The 12158-nt window shown below is 51.6% G+C and overlaps 1 protein-coding gene across 6 annotated transcripts in view; it reads right to left on the bottom strand.

The window, feature by feature from the left end:
• Positions 1-3770: 3770 nt before the first annotated feature.
• The window catches only part of SIGLEC1 (sialic acid binding Ig like lectin 1), an 80165-nt gene continuing 71777 nt past the window's right edge, over positions 3771-12158 (bottom strand). For all 6 annotated transcript variants that reach the window (XM_065597378.1, XM_065597373.1, XM_065597376.1 and 3 more), the window contains 6 exons: positions 10709-11017; positions 8991-9245; positions 7812-8114; positions 6302-6401; positions 5253-5325; positions 3771-4138 (listed from right to left, as the gene is read on the bottom strand). In XM_065597378.1, coding sequence (XP_065453450.1) covers positions 4109-4138; positions 5253-5325; positions 6302-6401; positions 7812-8114; positions 8991-9245; positions 10709-11017 — 1070 coding nt within the window. In that variant the 3' untranslated portion in view covers positions 3771-4108. The remainder of the gene's footprint in view (positions 4139-5252; positions 5326-6301; positions 6402-7811; positions 8115-8990; positions 9246-10708; positions 11018-12158) is intronic.

Below are 12158 nucleotides of genomic sequence, written 5' to 3' on the forward strand. Positions count from 1 at the left end.
AAAGAGAAACTGCTGAGCTCCAGTTCATTTGCAAATTTGACACCATCAGATCAGGATTAAACAAAGACTGTGAATGGCTAGCCAACTACAGAAGCAGTTTCTCCTCCCTTGGTGTTCACACCTCAACTGCTAGCAGAGCACCCCACCCTCCTTGAATGAACTAACCTCATTATCTCCATACTGATTTATACCTGTCTCTGGAGATTTCCATTACTTGCATCTGAAGAAGTGAGGTTCTTACCCACGAAAGCTTATGCTCCCAATACTTCTGTTAGTCTCTAAGGTGCCACAGGACCCTCTGTTGCTTTTTACAGACTCAGACTAACACGGCTACCCCTCTGATACTTGACTAACCAAGGAAGTGTCTACACTTCAATTTCACTCCCGCTGACACGCCAGCTACACTGACTTAACATCTCCATTCCCCAGCTGGGCAGGGGCAAGGTCGCTGTCGTTAGGTCGATGCAGGGTCAGTGTGGACCCTGCGTTGCTTATGTCGACTGTTGCTGGCTTTCAGGAGCCTTCCCGCAGTGCCCCACACTGACAGTACAACCGGAGGATGCGCGCTGCCAACCCAAGGAGCAACGTGGAGGCACGCACAAGCGAGGGAACCACTGTGGCGGTTGTACACCGACATACATTTGTTGGACTTAATTTTGTAGGGTAGACGTGGCCTTGAGCGTATGAACTATTAGTGCTGCTTGTTCGCCTTAAGGAATCTTCTGCGTCACTTGCCCGCCCCGCCTCTCCGATCTGCCCCTGCCCTCTCTGCAGATTGTGGCTGACCCCCCTCTGATGCAGATGGGAACAGCCTGTCCAGCTGTGGAGTTGAATCTCCCTGCAGGAGGCAGGTCTTTCTTTGGTTTTATCACAGTCTGGTCAATCCCAGGCCAGCAGTGTCACACGGAGAGGGCGGAGTGGAGCACCAGGCAGCTGGAATCAGAGCAGACACTGCAGTTCTGATACCAGGCCCTGTGGTGAATTGGATTGTCGATGGGGCTGCGGGGAAAGGAATCAGACCGGAGGGTTGGTTACACAACTAGAGGGGAGCTGATGGGCGGGGAGTGAGTGGTTAAGGCAGTAGACCAGGATCTCAGAGGTGTGGAGTCAAGTCCTAGCTCCTCCGCAGACGCTGTGTGTAGAAGCAGGCAAGTCACACTCTGTGCCTCAGTTCCCCAGGCGCTGCCGTGTGTTTTCTCTCACGGCTGCTTAGACTGTCATCTCTCTGGGGGACGGGCTGGCCTTCACTATGTCTGTGCGACACCCAGCACCAGGAGGCCCTGACTTGATGTTTTTTGGGGGCCTTGAATTGCAAATGATGGGGTGGGAAGAGAAGGGTGGGAGAAGGAGAGGAGGGGAGGACCAGAGGCTGAGGACCTCCACTGAAGTCAACTCTGAGAAACAAGCTGCTTCCCCTGCCCCCCCACGCTCAGGGCTCTGCCTGCTCCCAGCCCCATGGGGCCCAGCGGACTGAGCTGTAGGACCCTAAGAGGAATCCTCCGCTAGGCAACTCCCCTCACTCAGGAGCCGGAGCCTCTTCAGTGGGGCCAGCGGCTGCTCGTCCTCATCTTTTCCTTAAGCAACATGCAGCACCCAGAGAAGCTGTGTCTGCAGCATGCATTTCCCTAACTTCGCCACCAGGTGTCACCCTGGCCAATTCACGGACAGACCCTATAGTACAGAACAGGCCTTTGTGTTCTCTTGGGGTGGGGGGTGGGGGGTGTATCCCCAGGGCAGGATCTGGGAAGATCACAAATGGCCCAGGAGGTGTCTCCACTGGGGGTGTCTTGCAGCTGCCTCCTAGGGGTGGCAGTCGCTTGAAAGACACTGCAGGACAAACAGAGGATGGCCAGACTGGGTCAGAGCAAAGGTCCATCTAGCCCAGTGTCCTGTCTTCCGACAGCGGCCAGTGCCAGATGCCCCAGAGGGAGTGAACAGAACAGGTCATCATCAAGTGATCCAGCCCCTGTTGGCCAGTCCCAGCTTCGTCGTCTCTTTTCCAAGCTGAACAGTCCCTGTCTCTTTCATCTCGCCTCCTATGGAAGCTGTTCCATCTCCTCATCATTTTTATTGCCCTTCTCTGCACCTTTTGCAATTCTAATAGATCTTTTTTGAGATGGGGGGACCACATCTGCACGCAGTATTCAAGGTGTGGGCGTACCATGGATTTATATAGAGGCAATTTGATATTTTCTGTCTTATTATCTCTCCCTTTCTTACTGGTTTCTAACATTCTGGTCGCTTTTTTGACGCCGCTGCACATTGAGTGGATGTTTTCAGAGAACTCTCCACAAGATCTCTTTCTTGAGTGATAACAGCTAATTTAGACCCCATCATTTGTATGTCTAGTTGGGATGATGTTTTCCAATGTGCGTTACTTTGCATTTATCAAGACTGAATTTCATCTGCCATTTTTTTGCCCAGTCACCCAGTTTTGTGAGATCCATTTGTAATTCCTCCCAGTCTGCTTTGCTCTGAGGAACTTTGTACCGTCTGCAAATTTTGCCTCCTCACGGGTTACCATTTTTTACAGATCATGGAAATGTTCTGGATTTTTGGCTTTCTATCCCATGGGTCACAGGAGTCCTGGCCTTGCTATGGGTGAAGCTGGGGAATGACCTCTGAAGCCCCTGTTCTGTACCTGGAGGGTAGCCCTAGCTCTCCTTGGGACAGGATGGGTTTCCACCCCATCAGCTCTCTGCAGTTATAATTGGAGAGGGACCTGAACAGGCATCCTCTGATCCAAACACACGACGACTTCAGGGAAAGTTTGGATCCAGACACAAACTTTGCAGCTGACCCCTGTGTCTCTAATGGGCCGAAACAGAACTCCAGACCCAGACATCCCCCAAAGTGTGAGAAGTGTTGGGATAAATATCTGGACATGATCAAACGGTTGGAAAATCTGCTTTTAGTGATAGACTCCAGGAGCTCCATCTGTTTAGCTTAACAAAGAGAAGGTTACGGGGTGACTGGATCCCAGTCTGTAAATATCTACATAGGGAACAAATATTTGAGAGGAGAGGCCTCTTCACCCTAGCAGGCTAAGGTCTGACAATATCTGATGGCTGGAAGTTGGAGCTAGACATATTCAGAGTAGATATAAGGGGGACATTTTTAACACGGAGGGTAATTAGATTTTCCATCACTGGCAAGTTTAAAATCAAGACTGGATGTTTTTTCTAAAAGATCTGCTGCTATTCAAACAGGAATGAATTCAGGAATTATAGAGGATGTCAGACTAGATGACCACAATGGTCCCTTTTGGCTTTATAAGAACAGCCATCCTGGGTCAGACCAATGGTCCATCCAGCCCAGTGTCCTGTCATCTGACAGTGGCCAATGCCAATTGCCCCAGAGGGAATGAACAGAACAGGTCATCATCAGGTGATCCATCCCCTGTCGCCCATTCCCAGCTTTATAATCTATGAATTCCCATCCTGGGCACATACGTAGGGCACATACACAGGTATGGACTAATGCCCTAGGTATCTCCCATAGCAGCCCTTCGATACAGGAGGGTTGAGTCTGTATTGCTGGGCACACCTCACCTGAGAGCCAAGATCCACCCGTAGCACCCCCTCAGTGGTTAGATACCGAGGGCTCCCCCAGCTGCTCCCCCAGTAAGGTTGAATAGGCTTTGAGAATGACAAGGTTTAAGGGCTTGATCCTGCATCTGTGCTATCAAGGGGGAGCTCCCCCACTGCCTTCCCCTCACACGGGATCAGGCCCAGAGGGGTTGTACTTTTGAACATTTGTGACACCGACACTTTGCTCCTTGGTTTATTTTGTGACTGATGAGCTGCTTGGCAGCACGCCGGGAGTTTATTGCAAACGTGGGGGCTTGGCGGAATCACAGGGCACAGATGAGGGTGCTCCGGACGGCGTGGGTTTGTGGAGGGAGACAGCCTGGGATTGTTCACAGCCCGGGCTCAGTTCCGGGTATTGACAGCGGTCCCGCATTTGACACATGCGACGTACCAAGTATGGCGAGCACTAAAAATGTGCCACTGGGTGAGAACAACTTCGCTGCCCGGGTCCAGCTGGGCAAGGGGAGTCTCAGTGCGGCTGCCACGCAGGCTGCTCCAGGCGCTGCCAGGCGCCGTGGTTATCTGTTGATCGAGGAGGTGTCGTCAACCTGGAAAAGTTACACAACCCCTCCTGGTTGGAATTTGCTGGGAAAAACCCCAGAGCCCCAAATCAGCCTGTGGGACAAGCTCCCAAGTGCACGATCCCCGGCCACGCACCAAACACGGGTCTCTGTTATCTTTGGTACCAGAAACGGACCAGGGGCCGTAGGCAGTGGCATCGACTTGCTGAGCTAAAATCCTGCCCCTCTGCCTATCTTTGACCCTCCTGCAGGGGTCGCTCCGCCCTTCTATTCCAAGCACTCCCTCTGCCTAGCATCCGGCCCTGGACCCACCCGCCCTCAGCTCTGCCAGCCCGGGGAATGGGAGTGTGACTTCCCACCCTCACCCAGCATTCTTCCTAGCCAGCGGGGTTAAATTATCAACATCCAGCCGGCGCCCGTCCGCAGAGCTCCATGGACATCAGCGGGCCGGATCCCCAGCGGGTGCCGGTCGGCAGAGATCCACCGACGTCAACGGGCCAGTCGACGCCCACAGCTGCCCTGCAGCCAATGGAGCTAAGTCGAGTTGTACCAGCTGAGGATCTAGTCCTTAAGTAACTCCTGCACCCCCAGCATGGACTGCATCTTCCCCTATGCTCCAGGCACAAAGAATTATACTCCTAGGTGAGGGGTGAGCCTAGCAGGGGGAAATGGGGAGACAGGCCCACAGAGAAGGTTCTCCATACCTCATCGGGGCTGGAGGGTGAGACAGAGGCTTGAAGGGGGAGAGACAGAGATGGGGGAGGCTGTGGGGAGCATGCAGTTTTCATGCCCAGGCCTTTTTGATAGGCCAGCATGCGCAGGGCAGGGCGGGCTGGAAAAAATTCAACCCAGCTCCTGTTTGATCCCAACGCTGGCCCAGGATTTCAGCTCCTTATGCACCCCAGTGCATTAACCCCTCTGCCCGCTCCATCCCCATCAGTCCCACTCTCCTGAACTCATGTCCCCAGTATCCAACCCGAGGCCGGCTCTGTAGGCAACAGCAAAGCAACCAGAGCCTCTCAGTCCAGTTGGCCAGACTGTCTTTTACGCCTTTGAGCAGCTGGGGGCTTGACCCCCAGCTCTGGTGCCCCCGGGCCAAGCCCCAGCCCGGCACCAACCCAGCCACACTGAGGAATCGCACCTGCAATTGTTCCCTTGTGCCGGTCAGTTCCATGGAGCTTTCGTCTTTTAGCGGCTTCACTAGCTTTGTTATCCTAGGCAGGGGAGGAGGCGAGGGGGGTTAGCACTTTAGGAGCAGAAAAAGCCCAACTCGGCAGGCCTGCCGTTCCGTCTGTCCACCTACATCACAAACCCTAGCTTGGGTCATCAGCAGGATCTGAACCCAGAGCTGAAGAGCAGACCTCTGCTGCTTGAGTTAAAGGAACAATCCTGCTAGCAGTAGTAGGCTGTTTTCCTGTGGCGGACCCGCCACTAGTGAGGGGTCTGACACACACTTTGCCAGTGTGTTATTCTCATGTGCCCATCATTGTGGTGTCTGACCACCAATGCCTTCCTCCGTCAGATGCGGCTCCTGAATGCACACGCTCGATACAAGAGGGGCTGCCATTCTCCAGAGCCATTCAGTCATTGGTTTCTCCCCTTAGACTGCCAGGGAGGGGGCCAGTTGTGAGGCCAACACCTGGAACTGGCCTGAGACCTGGCGAGGCATTGTGCACAAGGTGCTCAAAAACTCTCAAATGGCACCATCAGGGCCCAAACCAGGGACTTCCAGAGCTAACCATGGCAGTCTCTACAGCATCTGCTATAGAGACCAGCTCTTCAGGTTGGACTGTAACAGCCTGACATCCTTTGTGGATCACGTAGAGTGGGAGACACAACACGCTGAGCAGTGGGTCATACAACTCATGTTCACCACTGGCTTGGCCAGCGACCCCGCAGCAAAAGGATTCACAGTCTGTAACCAGGCCAGCAGCCTCTCATGTGCCCCCTCATGGCCTACAGGCAGCCTGCCTCAATTTCCCTCTTGGACTGTTCAAATAAACATCACTTCAGGCTTTTTCCTGGTCAAAACTTACCTCTCCTTGTGGGCTGGCTTTAGTAATATCACATAAACAATAAATAAAAATCACCCACCCCAAAACAAGCCGTCCCTTCCCAGCCCTTGTGAGCCAGCCCAATTGGAGACCCTTGAGCCGCTTCTATGAACTAAAGCATCAAGAACCAAGTTACCTGGGCCATAACAGGACCACTGCAATGGCCAGAACAATAGCCCCCAGCGCTGCGATGAACATCCCGGCCAGGATCTTGTACAAGCGGAGGTCAGCGAGAGCTGAGGAGGAGAGAGGAGAGGAGGGTTATTCCGGCCAGTGTAAAACCACAAACAGCTGTCTGCATAGTGATTTCTCAGACACTGCTGTGACTCAAGTCACTCCAACAGGGGCAAAACATGGGTACAGGGCAGGAGGCAGTGAGTTTTGGAAAGGTGAAGTTGCCCTCCTGATGTACTGGATTTAACCTCTCCCTCTCCAGCCCCCTTCCTGGAAGGCCAGTGACTTGTGTTTGTCAGGTCTGACAACACACTCAGCACTCAAAGCTAGGAGGCTGTGTTCTTCTACCGCAACATCTGAGTCTTCATGTCATCAATCTGTTGTTTCAGTCATCGCGTCGTGGCTATTGTCTGTGCTCCATCACCTCCAGATGGACCTGCTTGTGTGTCCCACTGCCCCCTGCTGGGTAGGATCAGATCTCCAAGAGATCTCGGAGTTGTGGATGTGACCGAGGTCTATAAAATCATGACTGGTTTGAAGAAAGTAAATAAGGAAGTGTTATTTACTCCTTCATATAACACAAGAACCAGAGGTCACCTGCTGATAGGCAGCAGGTTTAAAACAAATCAGAGGAAGTATTTCTTTGCACAACGCACAGTCACCCTGTGGAACTCCTTGCCAAGGGATGTTGTGAAGGCCAAAACTATAACAGGGTTCAAAAAAGCATCAGATACACAGGACCGGTGCAAGGAAGTTTTGCACCCTAGGTGAAACTTCCACCTTGCGCCACCCCCCAACTCAGCTAACCCTGCCCCCCGCCCCCCCCGCGGCAGCTAACCCCACCTGCGGAGTCCCCCCCGCGGAAGCTAACTCCGGCCGGGGAGCCCGCCCCAGCTCACCTCCACTCCACCTCCCTCGCCTGAGCGGGCTTTTAGGCGCCCTCAACCACTAGGCACCCTAGGCGGCTGCCTAGTTCGCCTAGTGGTTGCACCGGCCCTGCAGATACATTCATGGAGGACAGGTCCATCAATGGCTATTCGCCAAGATGGTCAGAGATGCAACCCCATGCTCTGGCTGCCCCTTAGCCTCTGACTGCCAGATCCTGGGACTGGGCAACAGGGGCTGGATCACTCAATAATTGCCCTGTTCTGTTCATTCCCTCTGGGGCACCTGGCATTGGCCACTGTCGGTAGACAGGAGACTGGGCTGGATGGACGATTGGTCAGACCAAGTCTGGCCGTTCTTATGTGTGTCTGTGTTTGCACATGTGCCTCACTGCCCCCTGCTGGATGGATTCAGATCTGCTCCTCGGAGGGTCTGTGCCCCCTGCTGGGTACAACGGTACTGGATGGAGGACACGCTGTAGGGAACAATCCTACGTTGTCTGTGGGGATGGATTAGATGGGACGTGGCAGCCTCACCCACGGCTGATAGCTCTGCCTGTCTCACAGCCCCCTAGCAGCCTGACTCACTTTGCGCACTGAAGTAGGAGGTGGCTGTCACGTTGCCCAGTGCATTGCTGGCCACGCACGTGTATTCTGCTGAATCCGCTGATGTGACGTCCCAGATCTCCACTCTCAAGGTGTTGTAGGATGGAAACACACTGACCCTCTGGCTGGCTGCTGAGCGTGGACCTTGGCTGGAAGCCACTAGTTTATCCTCTCTGTACAGGGCTAATTCAGCCCGTGGGTTGCTATCAGCCGTGCAATGGATGAGGCCCACCCTTGCATTGCGGTTCTCCAGGAAGGCGTTCATTGATGGGTTCCTTGGAGCATCTGCATGGAGGAGACAATGTTACTGTTAAATCAGGTGGCTGGACTTCTTCAACTGACAAAGAGGGGGTGACTGGTTAAGAACAGCCAGTGGTGGTCTACGGTTATTGACTAGAACAGATCACAAAACAGACTTTCCATCCCATGAGAAATTCCAAGATTTCAAAATTTCATTTGTCCTGCTTTGAAATCTCGTAATTTTTTGCATAATGGAATATTTCTTCTCAACCTTATCCAAAAGTTTCTTTCGGATACCATCAGAATGTTTCATTTTGACTTTGTAGTGTTGACTCTTCTGTTATATTATGGAAATAAAGCATTTCAGCCTTATTGGAACAAAACATTTGGATCTTATCACAACAAAACATTTTAGTGATTTCCCCCTTGAAAAATTCAATGAAATGGATACGTTCTGGGGAAACGTTTGTGTTGTCAAATCAGCATTTTCCAATGGAAAACTGTCCCCTTGTAAATTGTTCGACTCACTCTATTATTGACCTTCAAAGTGAATCTGCAAACAGCGCTACACAAATGCCAAGAAATCACGTTAGCCAGGCTTTTAGCATCCAAGGGGTGAGGGGTGAAAGGACAGGGGAGAGAGGAGGAGGGGAGACTGCAGGAGAAGGAAGAGGTTGTTTCAATCATTGTTTGGTTGGGTTCATTTAAAGGGAGGGGACGTTTGCGTCTTGATTTTGGATTCTAGATGCTCTCCTAGTTCAGAGCGGGTTGGATCTGGGGCTCTGCCTTGGGCCTGGGTCTTAATTTTACTCTCATAGAGCGCTGGGCACATCTATGGCTCTCTAGAAATAACAGATAACAACAACAAGTTGCCTTTATTTAGTGCGAACAAATGAACCCCCAAATCCCCTTGACACTCACAGAGCACATCCAAGCTGACCAGGGCAGAGATGGCACTTCCTGTCCTCCCCTCTGCCCGACAGTGGTATGACCCCGTGTCGGCGCTGGAGACCCTATCAAGGTGGAGCGACCTAACGGGACCATCCTGCAGCCACTTGCTGTTCTTATACCAGGTGTAGTTGGTCTCGCCCCCGAGCCAATCGGCAACCAGGCAGGTCACGTTGACTGTGACTCCTTCGTGGATTTCCTGAGATGGTTCAATCATGATTCTGACAGCTGATGGGGAGAAGAGATCAGGAAAATCAGCCATGTGTATTCTAGTGGGAACCGGCAGAGCTCCATGTTTCATGCGATTAGCTGCTCAGAGCTGCTTAAAAAATTTTCATCCGAATTCTTTTTCAGGTTTTTTTTTTTTTTTTTTTTTGACAATGGACATTTTTGCAAGAAAATTTCCATTTTTGCTGATGTGTGTGTGTGTGTGTGTGTGTGTGTGTGTGTGTTAAAAATAACGACTTTTGGTTTTCAACAATTTTTGAGATTTTGGTTTTTCATCGAAAAATTCTGCAAAAAATGTCCACAAAACCGAAAAATGTTAATTTCTGTCAACATTTTCGACAGAAAATAATCTCCATTTTCCAACCAGTGCTAGTCATCTCGGATTCCAGTTCCAACTAGCCCAAGGTTCGACCCTTCTGATGGCTGTTTGGTGTGTCTTAGTCCAGATGCCTCCTCCACAAAACCTACCACCATAATTGGCACTGATCGGACCCCTTGTTGGCCCCCTTTGAATGGACCAAAGAAATGAACTATCTACTCATTGCTAGAGGTGATCCCTCCAGGTCAGAGCTGGGGCATGGAGAAGCACATGTGTTAGGTATATTGCACTGCCATTGCTTGTGCAGATAAAGATATCATTGGGGGAATGTGATTTTCAAAGCAGGCTAGGGGGTTTTGACACATATCTCCCAGTGACATTATTGTATGCCATGTTGTTGTAGCCATGTCAGTCCGGGATATTAGAGAGACAAGGTGGGTGATGTAATATCTTCTATTGAACCAACTTCAATAAAGATATTACCTCACCCACCTTGTCTCAGTGACATTATTGGCATCTATGTGTCTAAATCCCCTAGATCAGGGTTCTCAACTTTTTTCTTTCTGCAGCTGCCCCCTGCATGCTATAAAAACTCCACCGCCCACCTGTGCCACAGTAACCGCTTTTCTGCGTATAAAAGCCAGGGCTGGCGTTAGTGCAGGGCAATTGCCTGGGGTCCCACACCACAGGGGCCCCCATGAAGCTTCATTGCTCAGACTTCGGCTTCAGCCCCGGGTGGCGGGGCTCAGGGCCCTGGACTTCAGCCCCATGCGCTGGGGCTTCGGCTTTCTGCCCTGGGCCCCAGCTAGTCTAACACCAGCCCTGAAACCTGCTCGCGGCCCCCCCAGAGGGCCCCAGACCCCTGGTTGAGAACCACTGCCCTAGATCACTTGGCAAATCTCAGTCTTAGCCTCTAACATTGTCAGCCTAGCACCAGCTGCTAGCATTGAGCTCTACACCCAAATCTGCTGTGATGCTCAGATCAAGATTTAAATCGGAGTTTCCCCAGAGGTTGCAGGTGCACAAGCTCCAGTTTCTGCTTTGGCCCCACCCCGTGGGATCTGAATCCAAATCCCCCCATAGCCTGTGGGTGCTCCAGGGAGAGAGCACGGCACAGAAGGGTTAAAAAGACACCTGCACTCACTCTCCACACCGAAGCGCACGGATGCTGCGGCACTGCCGTAGGTGTTGTTAGCCGAGCAGACGTACTGGCCTGCGTCCTCCAGCATGACGTCCTTCATCTCCACCTTCAGGGAGTTGTGGGACACGTGAATGCTCAGCCGCTGGTTGGGTGAGCCCCGAGAACCCCGGGTGGAAGCCATGGGCGTGCGCTCAGCCCCTCGGTACAAGGCTACATCTGACGGTGGGTAGCTGTCGACAGTGCATTGGATGATGGCCTGGTGCCCATCCTGGGCATCTAGGAAGGAGATGAGTGAGGGCTTCCTTGGGGCGTCTGAAGGGACAAGAACACGTTGTACTTGAGTTAAAAAACAAAGACAGTGACTTTCTTCTGGAAGGGGCTTGCAGAGTTTGGCCAGATGGCTCTGGGGATGGGCAGGGGGTATGGAGTAACTTTGGAAAGGAAATGGTTTTCCTGCTCTTTGAGCATTTTTGAGATTTTAAAAAACTCTCCCTGTCCCAAATCAGGATGGAAAATCGAAATCGCAACAACTTTCGCAGACCAAAAATCTGACATTTGTTTTTGAACATCGCAATCGGAACATTTTGTCTCAATAATTTTGGATACATTTTGTTTCAATGTTGACAGATTCATATTTTTTACATGTTTTGTATCTTCAGTTAACTTTCAGAGGGTGGCCGTGTTAGTCTGGATCTGTAAAAAGCGGCAAAGAGTCCTGTGGCACCTTATAGACTAACAGACGTATTGGAGCATGAGCTTTCGTGGGTGAATACTCACTTCATCAGTCACAGTGGGTATTCACCCACGAAAGCTTATACTCCAATACGTCTGTTAGTCTATAAGGTGCCACAGGACTCTTTGTCGCTTTTTTCAGTTAACTTAAATTTCTAAATGGGAAATCGGTTTGAACCAAAAAGCATTTAGAAAATGTCGAAATGGGATGCTTCGACGACGTAGACTCTCTCTTTTCCAAAAAAGTTTGAAATGGGAAATTCATGGAACTTGACCCTTTCCTATGAAGCGTTTAGGCTCTGAGGAATCAGTGTTTTCCAATGAAAAAACGTTTTGTTACAAAATTCCCAATCGGTTCTAGCGTGACGCTTATAACACTGGGCCCCTGGTCAACTCTCTGACTAGCTCAGTGGTGACCGGACGTCATCGGCACTTGATGACTATCCACCGATCTGTGTGACGTGACCCAGAGCCTGAACAGAGTTGTTAGGGAGCAGCACCACAACTGGCGCCGATTGCCTCCTGTTGGCAGTCACAGCAGAGAGGCCGAAGGTGGAATGGGCCACAGCACATGAGCTTCTCTGTCTCTCCTGGAGTTTGCCCTCCAGGCCAGGGCCGAGGCCCAGGCAGACAGCAATGCGGGGAAAGCCCATGGGGCTGTGCCCACTGTTAATAGAGCGCTAGGGCAGATGCAGTGCAGCACATGCCGATCTCCGTTACA

The sequence above is a fragment of the Chrysemys picta genome, chromosome 5, assembly GCF_011386835.1.
Source record: "Chrysemys picta bellii isolate R12L10 chromosome 5, ASM1138683v2, whole genome shotgun sequence".
In the NCBI taxonomy this organism is placed as follows: Eukaryota; Metazoa; Chordata; order Testudines; family Emydidae; genus Chrysemys; species Chrysemys picta.